At 32.4% G+C, this 19,771-nt stretch overlaps 2 protein-coding genes across 3 annotated transcripts; one reads left to right on the top strand and one right to left on the bottom strand.

Moving 5' to 3' along the window:
• The first annotated feature begins 2,942 nt into the window (after nt 1-2,942).
• Nucleotides 2,943-7,928, top strand: LOC142614812 (uncharacterized). Of its 2 annotated transcripts, none has more exons than XM_075787451.1 (3): nt 2,943-3,173; nt 3,287-3,376; nt 6,691-7,928. In XM_075787451.1, exons 2-3 carry the CDS (start codon nt 3,296-3,298, stop codon nt 7,579-7,581), a joined length of 972 nt encoding a protein of 323 aa, XP_075643566.1. In that variant the 5' UTR covers nt 2,943-3,173; nt 3,287-3,295; the 3' UTR covers nt 7,582-7,928. The 2 variants fall into 2 exon arrangements, with proteins under 2 accessions (XP_075643566.1, XP_075643572.1); XM_075787457.1 differs by having other exon boundaries at nt 2,950-3,173; nt 3,290-3,376.
• Nucleotides 7,929-8,303: 375 nt separating this feature from the next.
• On the bottom strand, nt 8,304-10,445 carry LOC142639622 (thylakoid lumenal 16.5 kDa protein, chloroplastic). The gene is made up of 4 exons (XM_075813774.1): nt 10,015-10,445; nt 9,123-9,262; nt 8,831-8,903; nt 8,304-8,681 (listed from the first exon to the last, which is right to left on the bottom strand). Exons 1-4 carry the CDS (start codon nt 10,385-10,387, stop codon nt 8,572-8,574), a joined length of 696 nt encoding a protein of 231 aa, XP_075669889.1. The 5' UTR covers nt 10,388-10,445; the 3' UTR covers nt 8,304-8,571.
• Nucleotides 10,446-19,771: the final 9,326 nt, after the last annotated feature.

Here is a 19,771-nt window from a genome sequence, read left to right on the forward strand (position 1 = left end):
CAATTAACACATAATCGCATCTACTTCCTAAGAACCTAATATTTGAATAATTTTCTTTTTGTTTCCTACAATATTTCATCAACCAAAACCTTAATTTAATTAAGAAGTATAAAGAATATGAACATTAAAAAGCTAACTCAATACTATACCCTCAAAAACTCTAATACCCAACTCAAAATCATTTCTTTCCAGCATTTTTTTCATCAATCAAACACATCAATTAACAACAACCAAACAAAAAATGGGTACAAACCAAATAAAATCCATTAAAAGAACAAAAAAATTAGGTCCAACTATAAATTAACATAGAAATGAAAAAACATACCTTTAAACTTTATGGAAAAAAATATGAACTTTCGTTGGTGGGATGTTGAAAGGAGGATTTTGACTAAGGGTCTTTAGGCCACTGATGAGAGGAGCATCTCCGGTAGAGTGAGTGAGCGTCTCTGGTGTTTAGGTGTCTGAATGTATGGCCGTCGGTGAGGGTTTTAGTGTCTGAAGGAGAAGAGTGTTTGAGGGTGAGAGTGTTTTCAGTGTGATAGTGTTAAAGTGTGAAAGTGAGTGATTTGACTGGGTTTCGGTGTTTGAAGGAGGAGAGTGTTTGAGTGTGAGAGTGTCAGTGTCTGAGTGAGTTTGTGTTTGAAAGTTTGAGAGTGACGAGTGAGTTTGTATTTGAAAGTTTGATTTTAATTGGTTAGAAAACAAGTTTCTATAACTCAAGTTTATAAGCGATTATTATAAACTCGATTTCTACATGGTAAAAGTGGCTCCATCCACGTGGAAAATTTGTCCACGTCACTGTATGATAGAATCCCGAACTCGAGTTTTGCATTGATCTCAAGTTTTAAACACTTGAGATGCTAGTTTCCTAGATAGTTTTGAAACGTGACAACTAACGAAATTTTTAGGAATTTAAGGTTAATTGGAAAAAAAAAATCAAATGAAACCTTCAAGACCAAAATGACAATTAACCAAACTTTTAGGGTGTTATTTTTATTTTCTTTAAAAAAATGACAAAAATGAAACATATAGGACCAAAATAAAAATTGACCAAATTTTAAAGGATATAATTTGTATTTTTGCAATTTTATTCAATTTCAGCCAAACTTAAAGGCATGATAAATACCCAGAGAGCATCAAGGAGGCACTGAAATTATAAAAGAAATAAGGGTCTTATTAATGGATGCATTTGGGAGATTTGTTAATGGGTTATTTTAGGAAGATTTTGATACTACTTTTATGGGAAATATGAAAATCTTTCAAAAAATCAATTGTTTTTTTTTTTTTTTCAAAAAATCACTTTCATGAGTAATATTTTAGGATTCCAAGAAATGTTAAATATTCTTACATTTGGTTGCAAATCACACAAGAGAATTAGATGTAGATGTATCTAAATTCCCACTCAACGCTCTTTTTGTGAAAATGTGGATTCCCTTTAAAAAAATATGGGTATCCATATTTCCATGCTTGAATAAAGTTACATTTTGTATAAACTGATAATTTTACCCATTCTCTCTACCCTTTAACGATTAGGAATAAAATAAAACAAAACTATTATTATAAATTAATATTATAAATAATTATTTTTGTACTATACATGTCATTTAAGAAATGTTATATTATAGTTTCATTGAATTTTCTATGATTTATTATTAATATTTTTTTCTTATAATATATTTGGAGGAAGATTTAAAAAAAGAAGAAAGAAGAAGATTTGACGTTGTATTTACGAATCAAATGGTAATTTGCGAAATAAATCATTTTTATAAGATTTTAAAAAATAAACCAAATATAAGAATCTCATATTTTTAAAATTTTTATTAGATTCTAGATTAAACAAAACATAAAGATACTTACATTCTCAGACATCAAAATCACTAGATATTACATTCTTAAAAATTTGAACGACGGGGATAATGCGGTAATAAGATGCTAGTCTAGAATCTCTAGATAGATCGCAATTGGTGGGCTTTACTCTTGTTTTATGTTCCTCCAATTTAATTTCAGATCATTATTATGGTATTAGATAATTTGAAGGTATATATTCTATTCTGCACTGTAATTGCACCAAACGTTTGTTAGTTTCAAACTTTTAATTCCTCCTTAATTTCCCCCACCTCTCCCACCTCCTTAAAATAAAAATATTTTTTTTTAGAAAAAAAAAAAAAAAAAGCTTGTGGATTCTATCAAGCTAACGTGGATCGATTATTTTAGGAAAATTCAGTAGTTCCCATTGATTGCCTTTAGTACTGGAGCACCGTATATGCCTTTGAACAGTCCATATGCCAACTCTCTCTCTCTCTCTCCCCTAATTTATTATGACTGAAATTGACTTAAATTTAGTACATGATTGTTTAGGATTATGTAATTAAAATAATGTATCATAAATTCGGTTAAAAACACTAATATTACTATTTTTATATATATTCTAATAAATATTATTGTTTACTACCAAAAAAAAAATGTTTATCCCACATTATTGTTTGTGTCTAAGCTCCTCAGGTTATAACCTCAATTTACAACTACAAAGCTAAACCTTTTTATAGTTGTACTCTAGTTAAATAATATATTATAAACCCGATTTAAAACACTAATATTATTATTTTCGTATATATTCTAGTAAGAATTATTATTTAAATTTAGAAAATAGTATTAATTTTATTAACACAAATTAAAGAAAGGATAAAAGTCATCCCAAAAGAAGAACGCAAATTATTCCTCTCCACCATATATTACATCAAATAATTTTACAATCATTCATTATCTTTTTTCTTTTTTTTTCTTCACGCTAAAATAGAAAAAAAAAAATTAAAAGTCAAAAGACAAAAGGGGTACCAAATAATTAAGTAACAAACATTATCCAAGCCGTTGCTGAAATGGGAGCGGGACACGTGTCAGAGCCACAAAGCACAGTCACGTTTGAAAGTGCCCGAGACAGTGTGAAAACTCGAGAGAGAGAGAGAGAGAGAGCGTCTCAGTCTCACAGTCTCTCAGGCTTTAGCCCTTGTGAGTTGTTGTGAGGAACCAAATCTCTGATTTTCACACAACAACGTGTCTGTCTTTCAACCCCCTTTGGTTTTTTCCTCTGCTTATTTGCTTCTGTTTCCTTGAATTCCTCAAACACACAAACATTTCCTACCAAATATAAACCAGACACACACAACACACATATAGTAAGCCTTGCTCTCTCTCTCTCTCTCTCTCTCTCTCTCTCTCTCTACTTTGGTCCTTTGTTGGGTTGCCTTTAAGGAATTAAATAAATAAATTTTTATTTTTGTGAATTTAGTAGGTGAAAATGGCAAGCTCAGTGGAGGAGGCTGGAAGAGAGGAAGTTGTTTCTGTGGAGCTCCCTGCTCCTCCTGGTTGGAAAAAGAAGGTCTTTTCTCTTTCTCTGTGTGTCTCTATTTTGAGGGTCTATTTTGCTTTATGTTGAATTTTTAGCAGGTTTTCAATTCTTGAAACTTTGGTTGATTTGTGCTTTAATTTTTGTTTCTATGTTGAAATTCGATGTGGATTTGGTTTATTTTTGGCAAATTTGTGGGCTTTCGTGGTAACATTTGGTGCTGTGGTGATGGTAAGCTAGTTAGGGTTTGTGGGTGTTTCATTAATTTGTGGTGAATTATGAGTAATCGTGGTTCATAGTTATGTTAAAGCTTTTGGGTTGCTTAATTGTTCAGAATTTTGTGGGAATTCTTGGTTTCAAGTTCTTGTTACATTTTCTGTAAGGGTTTGTAGAAAAGTCCCACAATTAAGCAGTATTTTTTTAAATACCCCTTTCTAGTCTTTTTTTTTTTTGGGGGGGGGGGGGGTGGGGGGAACAGTATTTGACAACTGGTTAGTGGCATATTTTGAAAATCTGCTTTATCTCGTATATGATTTTTTTTTTTTTTAACATTTGATAATATCTATGAATTTTTATAAACTGCTGCTGGTTATGATGCGAGTTATGATTGATTGAGTGGAAATGGTGCAGCCAAAGGCTCTTTTCTTCTTCTTTTTTTTCCTTGAGGGATAACTTCTTGCAAACTATATTGCCTATTTTCCCTTCTTGAAGTGATAGATTTAGATAATCATGCTAAGTTTTGTTGCTTTTTATTTATTTATATGTCAATACTTGATAAATTTATGTTTATGATCTTCTTACATTGACTATAGATTAGTCTTTGCAAGAAGATCACAAAATTAGTTTCTCTTTTATAAATTTAGATGAAAATTGTCTTTGTGACCTCCCTACGTTATCATAAATTGGGGGGGGGGGGAGCCATAACTCCTCTCTGGCCCTCCATCCTTTCTTCAATTGTCCAAAATGAAAAACTCTTGTTCAAGCTCCTATAGATTCATTTATAAGTGCATTTTTTTATAAGTATTTTAGTCAAAGGTTTTTAAGTTGCTCTTAATCCCAATCACCCAAAAGATGGTTCCCAATAAGGATAAATAATATTTCTGCTAGCAAGTGAGTACATATATTGATGCTTATTGTCTTTAGATCAAACAGCATCTCCTACCTCCATTAATGTCTAATGGTGCATGAGACACGCACGCGCACGCACACACTCTTTTCCTCAATCTCAGTTAGTGTATACATACCTACCTCCAGCTGTTAGGCAAAAGGTGGATTCTTCCTAAGTTCTGCCGGTTTGAAAATATATTCCTCTGTCCTCTGTCCTCTTTTCCTCAATCCCAATCAGTGTATCTGTTTTATAAAATATTGAGATGGTTTTAACCCCAAAGATTGATGTTTACCAGTAAGAAAGGATCAAATGGAGTATTTACTTTTCCATATATAAAAAAAAAAAAATTAAAAAAAATTGATAAATACAGTGAAGAGTGGATTGTGTGATCCCCCTTCCAGTATTTAAGTTGCCAAAAGTTATGCTAGCTGTAGCTCAAGTGGATTCTTTGACTTTCCTCCTAAGTGTTTATCTTACCCAAAGTTTCAAGGGGCATTGATCCCTTTAAAGTAAAACTTTATTTGAAATTGAAGTCAACTCAGGATAACACTGGAGATGCTTGTTAATTAGTTGAATTCACTATACCTTTTTTGATAGCTAGTTGAATTTAATACAATTGATTGCATAATAAGTTAACCTGCCACAGAGCAATGCCTTGTCTAATAGAGCTTAGCTCTCTAAGTAACCAACTTCTTTTAGTACCTAAATGTCTTTTTTTTTAAAAGATAAAAACAAGTACCAAAATACCCAATCTTTTCTTCCTTTCATTCTGTTATCAGTTTTTGAGGTTATAATATGTGTACTAACCATGTTTAGAAATTGAAGCCTTACGTAACTTGAGATAGTGCCTTCTTAGTGCATCATGCTCAGGTGATGCAAGGACTTGATGCCTTGAGGTCTTTCACCTTTGACAACACTATGTATACATATCCAACATTCCTTTACTGGAATAAGTTTTCTTGTGGAAGGTGGTTTGTGTTAGAAGTTTGAGATTTTTTTCATTTTGGGGGGGTGGGTGGGCGCTGAGCTTATTTTACATGGAGTGTTTGCATATTCTTTAAGTTCTGCATATAGATATAATATGTTAACATATTTCTTTTGGGTGGTAATAATATATTGCCCAAGTTCTGCATAATGGCTATATATCTTACGAAAATGTAATAGAACTCTTGGATCTAGACATATGCCATCTTTGGCAGTAGATTTATTGTGGAAGTAAATTGTCATAAAAGATGGCACTTACGCTCTTTATCAGGTATTTTCCTTGTTGACTCAATGGTGGACAGGAAATGCCTTATCCATGTACAATTCATACAGATTGTAATACCAACATTAACGTTCCATATTAAGCAATGGCCTATGGGTGGGGTTTCAAATCCCCAAGGGTGCCTAATACAGTGATACCTTGGAAAAGAGAAGATCATATCTACTGCCCCTAAAAAAAGAAGTTAACTGCACAAGTAGTAAATTATTTGTCTATTATTAAATTGCACATTACACATCTAGACTTCCGGTCCTTTAAACTAATTGGGTAGTTGAATCACAACAAGATTAATATTCTGTGGGTGAATTGGCTCTAGATTTGACTACAGGGGTATCAAGCATGACTATCGTCAACATCACATACTTTCTTATGAGTACCATTTGGGTGGTTGACACAAGCAAAAGGAAAAAAAAGGGGGGGGGGGGGGGTGAGTGATGTAACCTCACTTTTTAAGTATATTTCTTGGATTAAATCGTCTAGCAGCACCCATTCTATCTTTTCTTTAATTGATATCTCTTAGTTTTCAGTCTTTTAACTTTAAATCCTGTTGTTTCTGTAATGCATTGTTCTATCTTTGTTCCATTTATGCTATATATTTGGTAGGAGGGATGGAGAGGGGAGAGTAGGAGGAAGTGAGATCCCTGCCCCACATATGTTTTTTGTTGGGAAGGAGAAGAGACAAAGGGGGGAATAAATATATAATTTGACCATTATATCCTTATGTAAAATGGCTTAAAGTTGGGGTAAAAAAAATAATTGATGAATCAAACTGCACACTATTGGGCATCTTTTTAAATTTGATCTGCTATCAGCATTTGTTTTAGCAATTTCTATCTTTTTAAATCCTTTCTTGGGAATTCCATGACCTAAATTTATTTTAAGTAGTGCATGTATATGTGCGGCATTGTTGTTGTTACTATGTTGTTCATAAGTCAACTGTCAATATAACACTCATTGGTCTATGTTCATCTGCAGTTTTTGCCCAAACAAAGTGGAACACCAAAGAAAAATGAGATCATATTTACATCCCCCACGGGAGAGGAGATTGTTAGCAAAAGACAGTTGGAACAGTACCTGAAAGCACACCCTGGTGGTCCCACAGCATCAGAATTTGATTGGGGCACTGGTGAGACCCCTAGGAGATCAGCAAGGATTAGTGAGAAGACCAAGGCAACTCCCCCACCAGAAAGTGAGACCCCAAAGAAACGGAGTAGGAAATCATCAGCTAAGAAGGATGACAAAGAGAAAGAAACTGCCCCTGAAGGAACTGAGGAGACCAAAGAAGTTCACATGGAAGATGCTGAAAAATCTGAGAAAGATAATGTAGATGCAAAGACAGAAAAGGTGGATGTGAAGCAAAATCAAGAAGACAACAAAGCACAAGATACAGATACCAAAACGGAAGCAATTCCTCCAGAAGAAGGTAAAGTTGGACAAGAAGGTAACATACCCAATGATGCTGAAGAAAGCAAGAAAACCGCAGAAGCTGAGCTGGAAAGTTCAAAAGAAACACTTGTTGGGAAGGAAACTGAGGGTTCTAAAGTAACTCAAAATGAAAATGAGAAGTCGGAGGGTGAAAAAGTTCAAGAGAAGCAGCAGCCAGAGTGTGAGGCAGGGAAAGAAGATGGATCTGGGGATCAGGGCAAAGCTGACGCAGCCATTGCTGGTGAGGAAAAAATTGAAGTGGAAGGAGAGGAGAAAGAGAAAGATAACAGAAGCACTCTTGTATCTGAAGGAGAAGGCAAGGAGAAATCAGTCAAAGAAAACAATGCTGAGTACAGTGCAGGTGTTCATGAAAACAGCAAAAAGGTTGAAGGAGAAGCGACTGAAAATGGAGGCCATGGCAGTGAGGCTGTCAAGCCTTGAGTATAAAGTAGATTAACCGGATGCTGTTTCTCTTCCCCTTAGCTCAGTGCGAAGATGACTGTAGTTTAATATTGTTAATGTTGTTAATCTTAGCTATCTGATTGTTCGTTGAAACATCCATCTATTCAATTATAGATGAGACTTATAATGTACCGTCTTTTGTTGTACTGGAGAAACATGAAGCTTGCCGTGACCTTTGTAACATTATGGTGTAAAGATAGTTGTAATGTGATATTGGTATGCAGTCCTGTAATAATGTAGATCCCTGAATCTGTAATAATGTAGATCCCTGAACCATTGCTTAAGGCATCTTTTAGTTTAACCTGATGGCCGAGATTTGTCTTTTCAGGTGATTTTTGGATGATGACTGTTGCAGGTATCTGTGAGCATTAATGCTCTGTTTGGTAAGAAGCAGAGGAATTGAATTGAAAACATAGGGTGCTGCAGCAACAATTCGTCTCTGTTTGGTACGGTTTATTTTCAACTTTTTAAAAATGAGATTGTTTGAAAAGTAATTTACTATTTTCAACCTTTTGGAAATAGCACTGTTTGAAAAAGCTGTAAAAGAAAAAAGTTTGCACTTTATCTTTCTATAAAGTGAAGTGCTTTATATCCATTATTGGATGAAGTTATAACTACAATAACTTTCTTCTGCTCCCTTTCCTTAATTTATCTAGTGGTAACTTCATATGTTCTTCAAGATTGAAGAATTTTGCTGTGGGTGACGAGCAAAAATTAAAATTCACATTCATTTAATTCAAATGTGAAGAACAATGATATCAAAAAGAATTTGCAATGCTGAGTGCAAAAATAAAAAAGAAAAGTTGCTACTCACTCAAACAAACCGCGCAACGAATTACAACTCATGAAAGGCTAATAGAAAGCTGATGGATTACATCAACAAAAGGTTGGATAATTGATGTGACTTAAATACTCCTATCTCATAGAAAAAGAATAAAATAGAATTGGTGGTACTACTACTATCTTTCTTCAAAGCCCCTTAAGCTGGCCAATAAGACCAGTTAAAGTTGTCCACTTCTCAAATGAGCTGGCTGTCCATACAAAAGCAAGTTTGGAGGACTCAACATCATTCCGAGTAACTGCAAAGCAAAAGCATAGGTGAGTCACTAGGTGCTAATCTTCTGTTGAGATATTGAAGGTGACATACTGAAACTTGTGTATGACTGCAAAGGGGCATGTATGATGTACGTGGGAATGGAAGGCACATTTCAGTCATAGAGTAACCCACCTGATGAGATCAAGTTAGCCAGTGAGGAATTAAATGTGTCCACTTGAGTTTTCTCTTCAGGACTAGAGCTAAGCTGTTTAGAAGTAACAAAAAAATAGTCAAGAAGTTTGTAGCATATATTCCATTAGAAGAATAGATCATCCTGTTCTTCACTTTGGAAATCTTAATTTTGTTACAGCTTGGTAATTTTGAAAGTAATGGAAAAGGTGATGCTCATTTGAGTCTAAAAAACTGAAATAGTAGTGCTCGTTTGTAGACTATTGCAACTGGAAATGTTATAATTGAGGGTGACCTTGTTGAAGGCTTTATTAGCATTCTTAACCCAATCTGTGTCAGTGCTTCCCCCAAGAACTAAACCAGCTGTTGATAGATCATTATTGTCAATAGCTAGCCCAATTTTGCTCAGCTTGTACACCAAATCTTGCAGGTACTCTGCAAAACATCCATTTATCACGGTTTGGTTTGAAGTTAGCACATGTCATGGAAGATTCACTGCAGCTAATTTGACAATACTGTACAAAAGCATATACAAGAATGAACTGAGTTGGTTTGGTTCATGCAGGCAATAAAGTGAACTAACAAGAATTAAGATTCACAAATCTGTGCCACACATTGTTATCATTAGGGTGAAGAACAAAATCACTCTCCAATTCTTAAGATTCATTGCATTGCATCTGAATTGTAGGCTGCACACACAGCTTCAACTTATTTTGTATGTCTTTGAACCATAGTACTTCTTTTCCTCTTTGTGGAGAAGATATTACATAAGCCTTGATCCCAAAATTTTGATTAAATATTTTCAAACATATTGTGTGGCCCAAGAGGGTTAGCAACAGATATGATTAACAACAATTCTTAACCAAATTCTACATGAATCAAACCCCTAGCAGCAATCCCTAATTTGAACTGATATAATCAATTAGTAAAACTACATGGTTGAATTTAATTGCAGAACCCAAGGTACAACACCTAAGTTTTACTCTTGCATCATTTCAAGTGAAAATTGTATGCATTCTAGTAAGTGTGTATTAAAAGTAAATCACATTTTCAAAAATAGCACAGAAAACTATAAACATGAAAGCATATCACTATAACTTTGATATGATCATATAACAAGATATGAATCTATTCAAATTATTCACTTTATAGGCTTTCTTGGAAAGAACATGGTGAAAGTTCCCAACCTGTCTCTTTGTTGGATGAGCTGATGACTCCTTGTTTCTCAAGCCTCTTCTTTCTGTCCCTCTTGACCTTCTCCATCAGCTCATCATCTTCATCAGCCTCTAGAATTGCTGCACTAGCATCAGAGCAGCCTTTACCAGCTAAAAAGAAGGTAAAGCTGGTGATGAAGGAGATTGAAAGGCTTCTTTTGGTAAAATTTGGTGAGAGTGGTGTTGACTCACTGACTGCCTTGCATAGAGCTAATTGTCTCTTGGCATTGTGTTTGTGAGGGCAACGCAATGTTGGTGGTGTCAGTAAAGAAGAGGAAGAAGATGCTGAAAGGGACAGAGGAGAAGGAAGGAAGGTGTTTGCAGTTGTGAGAAAGACTGTTGCCATCTCTTGCTTTTCTTAAACCTTATTTTTGGGTGTTTTTTGTGGGAAAAATCAGAAGTATTGGCAGGTTGGAAGTTTTGAGGATAAGGTTGCTGGATTCTGTTATCTAATCCAGTCATTTTTTGATTGCTTGAGGGTATAATAGTCATCTAAACAAATATATTAATCCCTTTTTCATTTTCTCATTGACAGAGTTTTATATTAAAGACTTGCCTTCTTCCACATTCCCCATTCCCCTTGCTACTATTAAAAAAATTAATACTAATAAAATAAAAAAACCCTCAGAAGACATTTGTTTATTAACACGCTCTTCTTATTCAAACAAAATGAATTTGCAAAATTTGCAAGATTTAACTTGTGTAATGTTTTGAATTGGCTTTTTAATGCCATCTGTTAACCCCTTATTGGGTATTTAATAATTCAAAATCTCATTAGTACTTTATTTTCAGTGCTGCCATCATTCTTGACATTGTATTGGAAAGCATAAAACAAGAAATGCTTCAAGAGACTGTTGCCAACCTGTTGGAGATTTTGGGCTTAAGTTGCCAAGGCTTATTAGGAACACTAAAAAGTAACCACAACTAATTCACAAAGTCAGTGAAACCTGATGCAAAATCACTGAGGCCACCTATAGAAGTTTGGAGGCTAAATTATGATGCAACCTTTGAAGAATACAGAACATGTATAGCAGTTTTGTTGTGCAATTGAAATAGGAATGACAAATTACCAATTTTCCCAAAAACTTAAGCTGTTAGAAAATGATAACTTCAATTATTTAACATGATTCTAACATTCCCCTCACATGTGAGCCCAAATTCTGCCTTAATAAGTGATAGGAGGTACATGATTAAAATTATCCAAATGCTTGAACTGTTAGGAAATGATGAATTTAACCATTTAACATAATTCTTACCGGGAGAATCATACAAGGCTGGGCTAAGCTAATGCCAAATTATAGTATATAGGCAGCAGAAGTTAGTGCACTTGTTTGGGTCAATCATATGTGATACTTGAATCAATCATATTGCACACTGAAATTAGTTGCTTATTGAAAAGCCACAAGAGGGTCCAGCCTTACCAAACCAATTGAAAAGTTAATAGGTCATCCTGAATGATTGCCAGAAGACATGCCTTACTGTGACTTGGTGGATTCAACAAACGAGAGATGTAAAAGTAGACTCCCCTACGTGGATCATAGCAGTTGGTAAAGCAAAAGATATTACTTTTCTTAATTCAATTTAAGCTTAATAATCGAACACTTGTTTCTTCAAGACAGCTCTAAAGAGAATCCTTTTAAGTCAGGTTCAACTCTAAAGAGAACCCTTTTATGTCAGGTTCAACAACACCAAAGAGAATCCTTTAGAATTCATTAATTTTCTATAGGCCACTAATTTTCTTTAGAACTCAGCTTTCCTTAACTTATGTGCACTTAAACAACCAAAGAGCCTCCACCTATGCTTTCATTGTCTTCTTCTTCTTCTAATTCTATCTCTTTCATAATGTCAGCACTTTCCTTTCTTTTTTTCCATTTTCCCGTATAATACTTTTTGTGATTAAACTTTGCTTAGATTCCCATAATCAACTTGACCCATCAGGATTATTCAAAGAAATAAATAACCATGATTATTGCTTCATATAAAAGTCTTGAGTCTATTTCTGAAGAGGGGAAATAGACAATGAAGCATTTATTAAAGGATTGTTAGTTGAGGCTGATTAAGAAGAACCTTGCATTCTAAGTATCCCATTTACTTCTTTTAGTACTCCCTCAAAGTATACTATCATTAAGCAATGTTTCTAACTGATAGGAGAGAAAGGAACAGAGTTTCTTCCAACCATGCCTTAATATTTTTTTTTTTAATATTAAAAAGAACAGCTCTAATCAACTAATTGATTAGAACAGTACTATATATCATTTACTTCTTGTCTTATTACACTTGATTATTAACTCAGCAAGGCCCAGAAACAATAATAACACTCATTTCTTCCTACCAATTCTTAATTTGCTCCTTCTCACTTGCTAATTGATCATTGTTTTGAATTCAAAATGGGAATAATACCACATGTAATTTTTCCAATTCTATGATAGCGATTCATATTCTTATCAAATGGGTTCTCAATCAGCAGCTTCATTTTGTTTGCTAAGAGCACTGAGCACGCTATAATGAACATGTTCAATCGGCAATCATACATCTTGAGTAAATTCTACATTTGTTTCTTCGTAAAATAATTGCACATTCTAAAGTAGGTCGTTTGCGCGTCTTTTACTTTGGCCTCATGGTCATGGTTTACGTGTCAGATGCACACAAAATTCATAAATCCCAAAAAGTTAAAAAGAGACTTGAAACTTTTTCTCCTCCAACTATTTAACTTCTTAATGCAGAGCAAGCAGAAAAAAAAAAGCCCAAACAGAAGCTTGTTCCTGACTTCCTTCCACATCCAACTTTCTCCAAAAGGTTTTAAAGGGGGGGGGGGGGGGGGGGGGGAATATATATATACACACACACTAGCTTTGATTATGCTCTTCTATTTTTTTGATAAATGTTAATAATTTGCCTCCATTATAACTTGAAATTACTACATTTTTCAATCATAAAAATACTTAGGGGTGTGATGAGTGTTATGCGTTTTGAATGAAATAATTTTTTTTATCACACCTTTAAGTATTTTTGTAATTGAAAAATGTAATAATCTTAAATTATAATTGATGCAAATTATTAATTTTTTTCTAAAAAAATAGAAGAGCTCAGAGGCCAGTTCTTCCTAATTTTCCTGATCTATTTGCTAAAAGAAAAAAACCCAGAATTTATACATAAAAAATAAACAAATTTTCCTTCTTCTTTTTTACGAAATCCAAAACAACATATATGTCAAATTGAAGAAATTTTTATTTTTATTTTTATTAGAATTCAGTCAACAATAGTGGATGAAGATATATAGAATTTTATTAAAATGACCACCGTCAATTACTCCAGCAATCAATCTAATCACTATGTGATAATCTCTTTCAAAATGCATCTTATTCCTATCATTTTAATTTGCAATGAAGCTCTTTTTTTCTATTTTGGGCTCAGTGGCATATTTTTTCATTTGTCCCAAATTGAAGTACTTTGGTTTCCTAGCCTTATGGTATCATTGACATTGTTGAGTCCCATGTGAGTTGCAATGTTTGAAAATGAAACAAATCATTACCCAAAAAACCCGGTGGTTGCAGCTAAGTATTCTTAAATTTTATTAGGGGAAAAAAAAAAAAAAGGTGAAGAAGCAATACAAATTACTAATATCTTTGGGAAAGTAATTTGAGTAGATCCATTTATAGAATGCACAAAATCAACCAATGGTGATACTGTATCATTTAAACACAACAAATTAATATTTCATATGGATTCCACCTTCCAAATTCCAATTAGTTCAAAGAGACTTGAGGTTTAATCCAAGTCAAAACTAAAACCGATTGATGTTTTAGCCTGAATATAAAACAATTCATCACGAAAAAATTGAATTTAAAATTAAAGCTCCAAAGAATTTAATGGATTTGTTCACTTTTAATAACAATCAAAAGAACAAAGTAGAAAGAAAAAATACCCCATGTATTAAACTAAAATTAATATTTAAAACAAAAATAGATAACAAATTTTTTTAATAAACAAATGACGGTAGTTTTAACAAAAGCAATTGTTAAGGAAGTTTGAAATTTTGTTTTTGAAGGAAACGTGGGAAGCAACTTTATAGTATTTTATTTTATTTTTTAAACTTTGAAAATCTAATAGACATTTTTAAAAAAAATTATTAACAGTTAGTTTATCCAAAAACTATTTGAATGTATTTGAAAGACCATGCCCATGATTTCCACAATTCTCTGTTGGAGGGTTTGGTAGTGCTGTAGTGGCTAGTGGGTTTGTAATTGTTCGTGGGATTTGAATTTTTTTGGATTTTTTTTTTATCTATTTCTCTTTCTTAATGAATTTAATTTAGAAATTTACTTCCTTCTCAAAAAAAAATTTAGAAATTTACTTGATTATCAACTCTACTCCACCATTTCTTATTATTATAGGAATGAAGATAATATTATCATTCACACTCTTTAAAAAGATTTATTAATTAGAGAAAAATATTAAACACTCATCAAGCTGATCAAATAAAAAAAATAAAAAAATAAAAGAAAATAAAAGAAAAGATAATGATATGAAAAGGATAATGATAACAAAGTAAAGAAACTAAATATATACCAAATATTCCCTTATCTCCCCTTCCCCTATATATCTATACTACTATTTAAGGGGTTTCCCCTGTTTGGATTCCTTTTTTTTTAGTTCAAAAATGCCCCTACAGTCTTATGTTTAAATAGAGACAAAACTAAAGGACAATCCGGTAAAAACTCATTTTTTAGTTCAAAGATGCCCCTACAGTTTTATGTTTAAGTAGAGACAAAACTAAAGGACAATCCGGTAAAAATGAAACTCCAACTCCCACTAAAATATTGCCTAAAAAATAGGACCACTCTCCTATTAATTTTTAAATTGATTTATTCACTTATAAATTAGATTTTTTAAATAAAAATCATATATGTATATAAAATAATTAAATACAGTTTTTTCCTACAAAATAAGACCACTAAAAAAGATAAAAATCATATATGTATATAAAATAATTAAATACAGTTTTTTCCTACAAAATAAGACCACTAAAAAAGAAAAGTCTCATCGCACACGCGAAGCGCGTGTGATGAGACTAGTTGTTTATTAAAGAACTGCATTATCTATCTATACTACTATTTAAGGGACTTTCCCTGTTTGGATTCCTATTTTTTTAGTTCAAAAATGCCCCTGCAATCCTATGTTTAAATAGAGACAAAACTAAAGGACAATCCGGTAAAAACTCATTTTTTTAGTTCAAAGATGCCCCTACAGTCTTATGTTTAAGTAGAGACAAAACTAAAGGACAATCTGGCAAAAATGCAACTCCAACTCCCACTAAAATATTACCTAAAAAATAGGACCACTCTCCTATTAATTTTTAAATTGATTTATTCACTTATAAATTAGATTTTTAAAATAAAAATCATATATATATATATATATAAAATAATTAAATACAATTTTTTTCTACAAAATAGAATCACTAAAAAAGAAAAGTCTCATTGCACGCGCGAAGTGCGTGTGATGAGACTAATATATATATATATATATATATATATATATATATATATATATATATATATATATATGCGCGTGTGTGTGTTTCTCAATATATATATATAAACCAAATAAAAGAAAGACTTATTAATTAGAGAAAATATCAAACACTTATCAAACTGACCAAATAAAAGAAAAAAAAGATTAAAAAAGATTTAAAAAAAAAGATAAAATAAGATAAGATAACGATAACAATTCAAATTATGCTCAACTACTTTCAATTCAAATTAAACAAAGACTACTGCTACTTTTTTTTTTTTATAAGTTTTTTTTTTTAAATTTATTTGACGACTACTACTACTTGAATTCAAATGAAATATCTTACTATAGAAATTTGCTTGGCTGCCACGTGCTCTTGGAACACAACAAAGGTAAGCTTATTAGGATGAGAGAGGACAATTTCTCATGTCTAAGCTGTTTCCTTTTACTAAAAGATGAAAAAGAAATGCAATATCCTTTCTTTTTACTTTCTTTTTCTTTTTCTTTTTGGGTCTTCCATTCCTTTGGCCTTAAGTTTGAATGTCAAAAGATGGATTCCAAAAGTATAAAAGCATAGAAAACTAAAAGAGGAAATCACATTTTTATTCCCCATAGATTCATAAGTTATAAATCAAATTTTATAAGTTAGAGGGGTTTAAATTATAACATATATCTATATTATAACTTACATTGAAAATATTAATAATAATTTGTAACTTATAAAACAATGTGCTGGAAGTCTTTTCTAAATTATAGGGTTTTAAATTTAATTTTTTAACCATTGTACATCTTTGGTGCGATTGTTACTCCACAAATATAAGTCCTTATGGAGGGAAGGGTTGAGGTTCTCCTCTCACCTTTATAATTACGCTCCCTCTTTAAATTTATTATAAGTCTGACGTGAATATGAAAAAAGAAGCATAAAGGTTCATTTGGTAATGTTGTTATACTAACGTTGTCTAAGTGTTATAAAAATATATGTGAATGAAAAAAATATTGTGATAATACTTATTATATTATTTAAACAACGAAAACTATTATCCAAACAGTAAAAACTGTTATCCAAACAACGTTATTAAATAGGTCCTAATTTTGCTATACTCTGAAAGTATTTAATTAGTTTGCAATAAATTGGTTTCCTACTGTGTTTTCGTTTGTTTCTATTACGTGTGGTTGAGGAAAATACCAAAGTAACCCGCAATCGACAAAGGATCTATCTTCAAAAGATGTTTCAAAAGGAGAAAAAACAACTTCTTCACGCGCGTTGGAAACCGTCGACATGATTACAATGTATCATGCTAACTGAAACACTGTTGGAGAAACTGAAATTCACGTGTGCCTAAGTTAAATTAAGTTTACTTTTTCCCTGCTAGCTACCTTAAATGAAGAAAAAGTGTTGCCACACAATAAAATCTAATCCATGATAGGCTAAGATCTCACATTGTGAAAATATTGTAATATTTCGTTGCAGTTATAAAACAACTTAACTAAGAGTACTGGGTAAATTACAACTTACCCATTTATGATTTGGTCGAAATTTAAGTTGTCTACATGTGATTTGAAATTTGATACTTTACCTACCTGAAATTTGATGAAATTTAAATTGCTTACTTGTGGTTTGAAATCCTATACTGCAAGTGTTCTGCTGGATTTTTTATGATCTTATTTGATCTTGTATTTTTATATTTTTTGTGTTTTTAGAGGAGAGAAACATAAAAGTTGAACAAAATTACATATTTAGTCATATTTTTAACAGAGATGAGTTACAGAATAATCAGTGGCGACTCTAAGAATTTTTCTCAAGGTGTTCCTTAAGAAGCATAAATTATACCATCTAATAAAAAGATAAATTCATATATTGATAACAACAACAATAAAAAAAAAAACACGCAAATACATAAAGTTTACAATTACCTTCTACAAGTTTTCATATTTTAAAATCGTTACATGATAGTTTCATTATCAATGCTACAAGTTACATCTCTTTCAATGTACACAACCAAACAATCATTCATCTACTAAATGTAGAACAAATTATGGAGCAAAATTTAATTTTATTGGCATAAAAAAAACTGAGGGTCTTCCCAAATATTTTTTGAAGGGTAGAACAAATAAAAAATTTTAAATTATTATATATAAAAATTCCTTTTTTTTTATAAGGTGGTGCCGCCCATGACAGAATTCTAACTGAGCTAATCTCAGGTGGATAAAGTGTCAAATTTCAAACTAGAGATAGGTAACTTAAATTTTGGCCAAACCACAAATGAGTAAGTTGTAATTTGCCCAAGAGTATTATACTAACAAGCGAGTAGTGATCAGCAAGTATCGCACTTACAGAGAAATTGAATAGGAAAAGAAAGTTGATGTAACTTTGAGGTTTGTCTTTAAGATGATAATTTTCTTTCACTCAAATGGGTTTGTTGCTGGATTAAAAGCACTTTATTTTCAGCATACAATAAAGTTACCAAGCTGCGGATACGTATTACGAAGCTCCTATTTTAGAGTTCTCTTGTAAAATCATGTATTTGACTAGGAAGATAGAGAGAGAGAGAATTTAAATTCTGTTAGTTTTTTTTTTTTTTGATTTAATATAGAATTTTTACTCTAGTCTAATCTAAGTGTAAATGTGTGTGAAGCTCTCTCCTAGAGATTTGAACCCCGGCCCTTATCCCTCACACTCCACAAGCATTTATACCTATGGAGTGACCATCGCACCAAATGTGTGCGATGGTAATTCTATTAGTTTTCAAACCTAATCTTATAGATAATTAAAAGTTTTAATTGAAACATCATGACTCTTATTGGAATTGACACTTTCTTAAAAACCATTACGTTTTAGATTGTACTTTGTTAATTCATAATTTTTCAAAAAATTAGTATTTTTTTTTAAACAAAAAATTAGTTTTTTTTTTTAACAAAAAATTAGTTATTATAATGCATCAGAAATAACTTTCACGAGTTATTACCAACGATTCTCATCTTATTTTAATTATAAAATACATTGTTGTTTGATCTTGATTGCACACGTCACACGCACACCTACCATCTGTCCAAGCGTCACATACCATGTGTGTGTTCTAGTACCACATGTCCATAGATCCTCTCATTTATTTTATATCTTCGTGTCTATGCCACTTTATATATATATATCAAACATTTTGTAATATTTCCATGTGGGACAACTTTATTTAATACACAAACCCAATTCCTTTCATATCACAATCGATACTAGATTTATAAATTATAACAATACCCCCACTTAGATTGTAATATTAAATCTTTTGTCAAATATTGATAGGGGTAGCAAAATTCAACACCATCAACGAACTTGACATAAAATTAGCAAGTTATGAGTTAAAACTTAATAGGTTCGTATCAGATTTGGATTGATACAATTAGAATCTATCAGTCTGTATTTGTTCCCACCAACGTAATTAAGATTGTATCACCGCAATTAAATTAAATTTAGGATCCAATCAGATTTTCTCTCAACTTTGGATTTAATTATACATATATATATATATATATATATATATATATATTATTAAAGTAAAATCATTTTCATATGACCTAACTATGACACTATTTTTATTATGTACTTATGGGGTGCAGTAGTTTGGTAAAGTAGCATTGCCACGTGTCGTGCCATACACTGAGGAGGCAAGGGCAATTCCTAGGAGATCCCACCCTCAGATGGGAGGGGCACATCAGCAGTACGCCACCAGAGAAGGACGTACTGTAGAGAAATGGGCTAGGAGCGAAGGTTAGCCCTGACACGCTGAGGGGATGGTGGCTGCCACCCCATTTAATGCATCACACCAAACCTCTTGGCCGCAGTTATGTGGAGAAGACCCTTGAACAGTGCTGTCTTGGTTGCCGCATCTCACAGGAGTTCCAGGAAGGTGCCTGATGGGAATAGCACTTAAGTGATGGCTTACATGATCAACAAATGGAAGGTCCGAATCATCTAAAAGGGTCTATATAAGACAAAAGGTCCCCCAAAAAAGGGGGATCGAAAAAATAGCAGAGAAAAACTTTTTAGCACAAAGAACTGAAACTATAAACAAGTCTCATTGTGATATATTCAAGAACCAATCTTCTCAGACTTGGCTGAGGAGAATTTTCTTTTGCAATATTGTGGTTGCCTTCTGTTTTTCCTTACTTCCTTGTTATTTTTGGCTCATAGTGAACATTATCTAACTCATAGAAGCTTAGT

The sequence above is a fragment of the Castanea sativa genome, chromosome 1 (assembly GCF_040712315.1).
Source record: "Castanea sativa cultivar Marrone di Chiusa Pesio chromosome 1, ASM4071231v1".
Lineage (NCBI taxonomy): Eukaryota > Viridiplantae > Streptophyta > Magnoliopsida > Fagales > Fagaceae > Castanea > Castanea sativa.

Coding starts and splice junctions, on each gene's coding strand:
- LOC142614812 (XM_075787451.1), top strand. CDS start 3,296: ATGGCAAGCTCAGTGGAGGAGGCTGGAAGAGAGGAAGTTGTTTCTGTG. Junction 3,377..6,690: donor CTCCTGGTTGGAAAAAGAAG/GTCTTTTCTCTT, acceptor GTTCATCTGCAG/TTTTTGCCCAAACAAAGTGG.
- LOC142639622 (XM_075813774.1), bottom strand. CDS start 10,387: ATGGCAACAGTCTTTCTCACAACTGCAAACACCTTCCTTCCTTCTCCT. Junction 8,904..9,122: donor CTAATAAAGCCTTCAACAAG/GTCACCCTCAAT, acceptor ACTTCTAAACAG/CTTAGCTCTAGTCCTGAAGA. Junction 8,682..8,830: donor GGCTAACTTGATCTCATCAG/GTGGGTTACTCT, acceptor TTTGCTTTGCAG/TTACTCGGAATGATGTTGAG.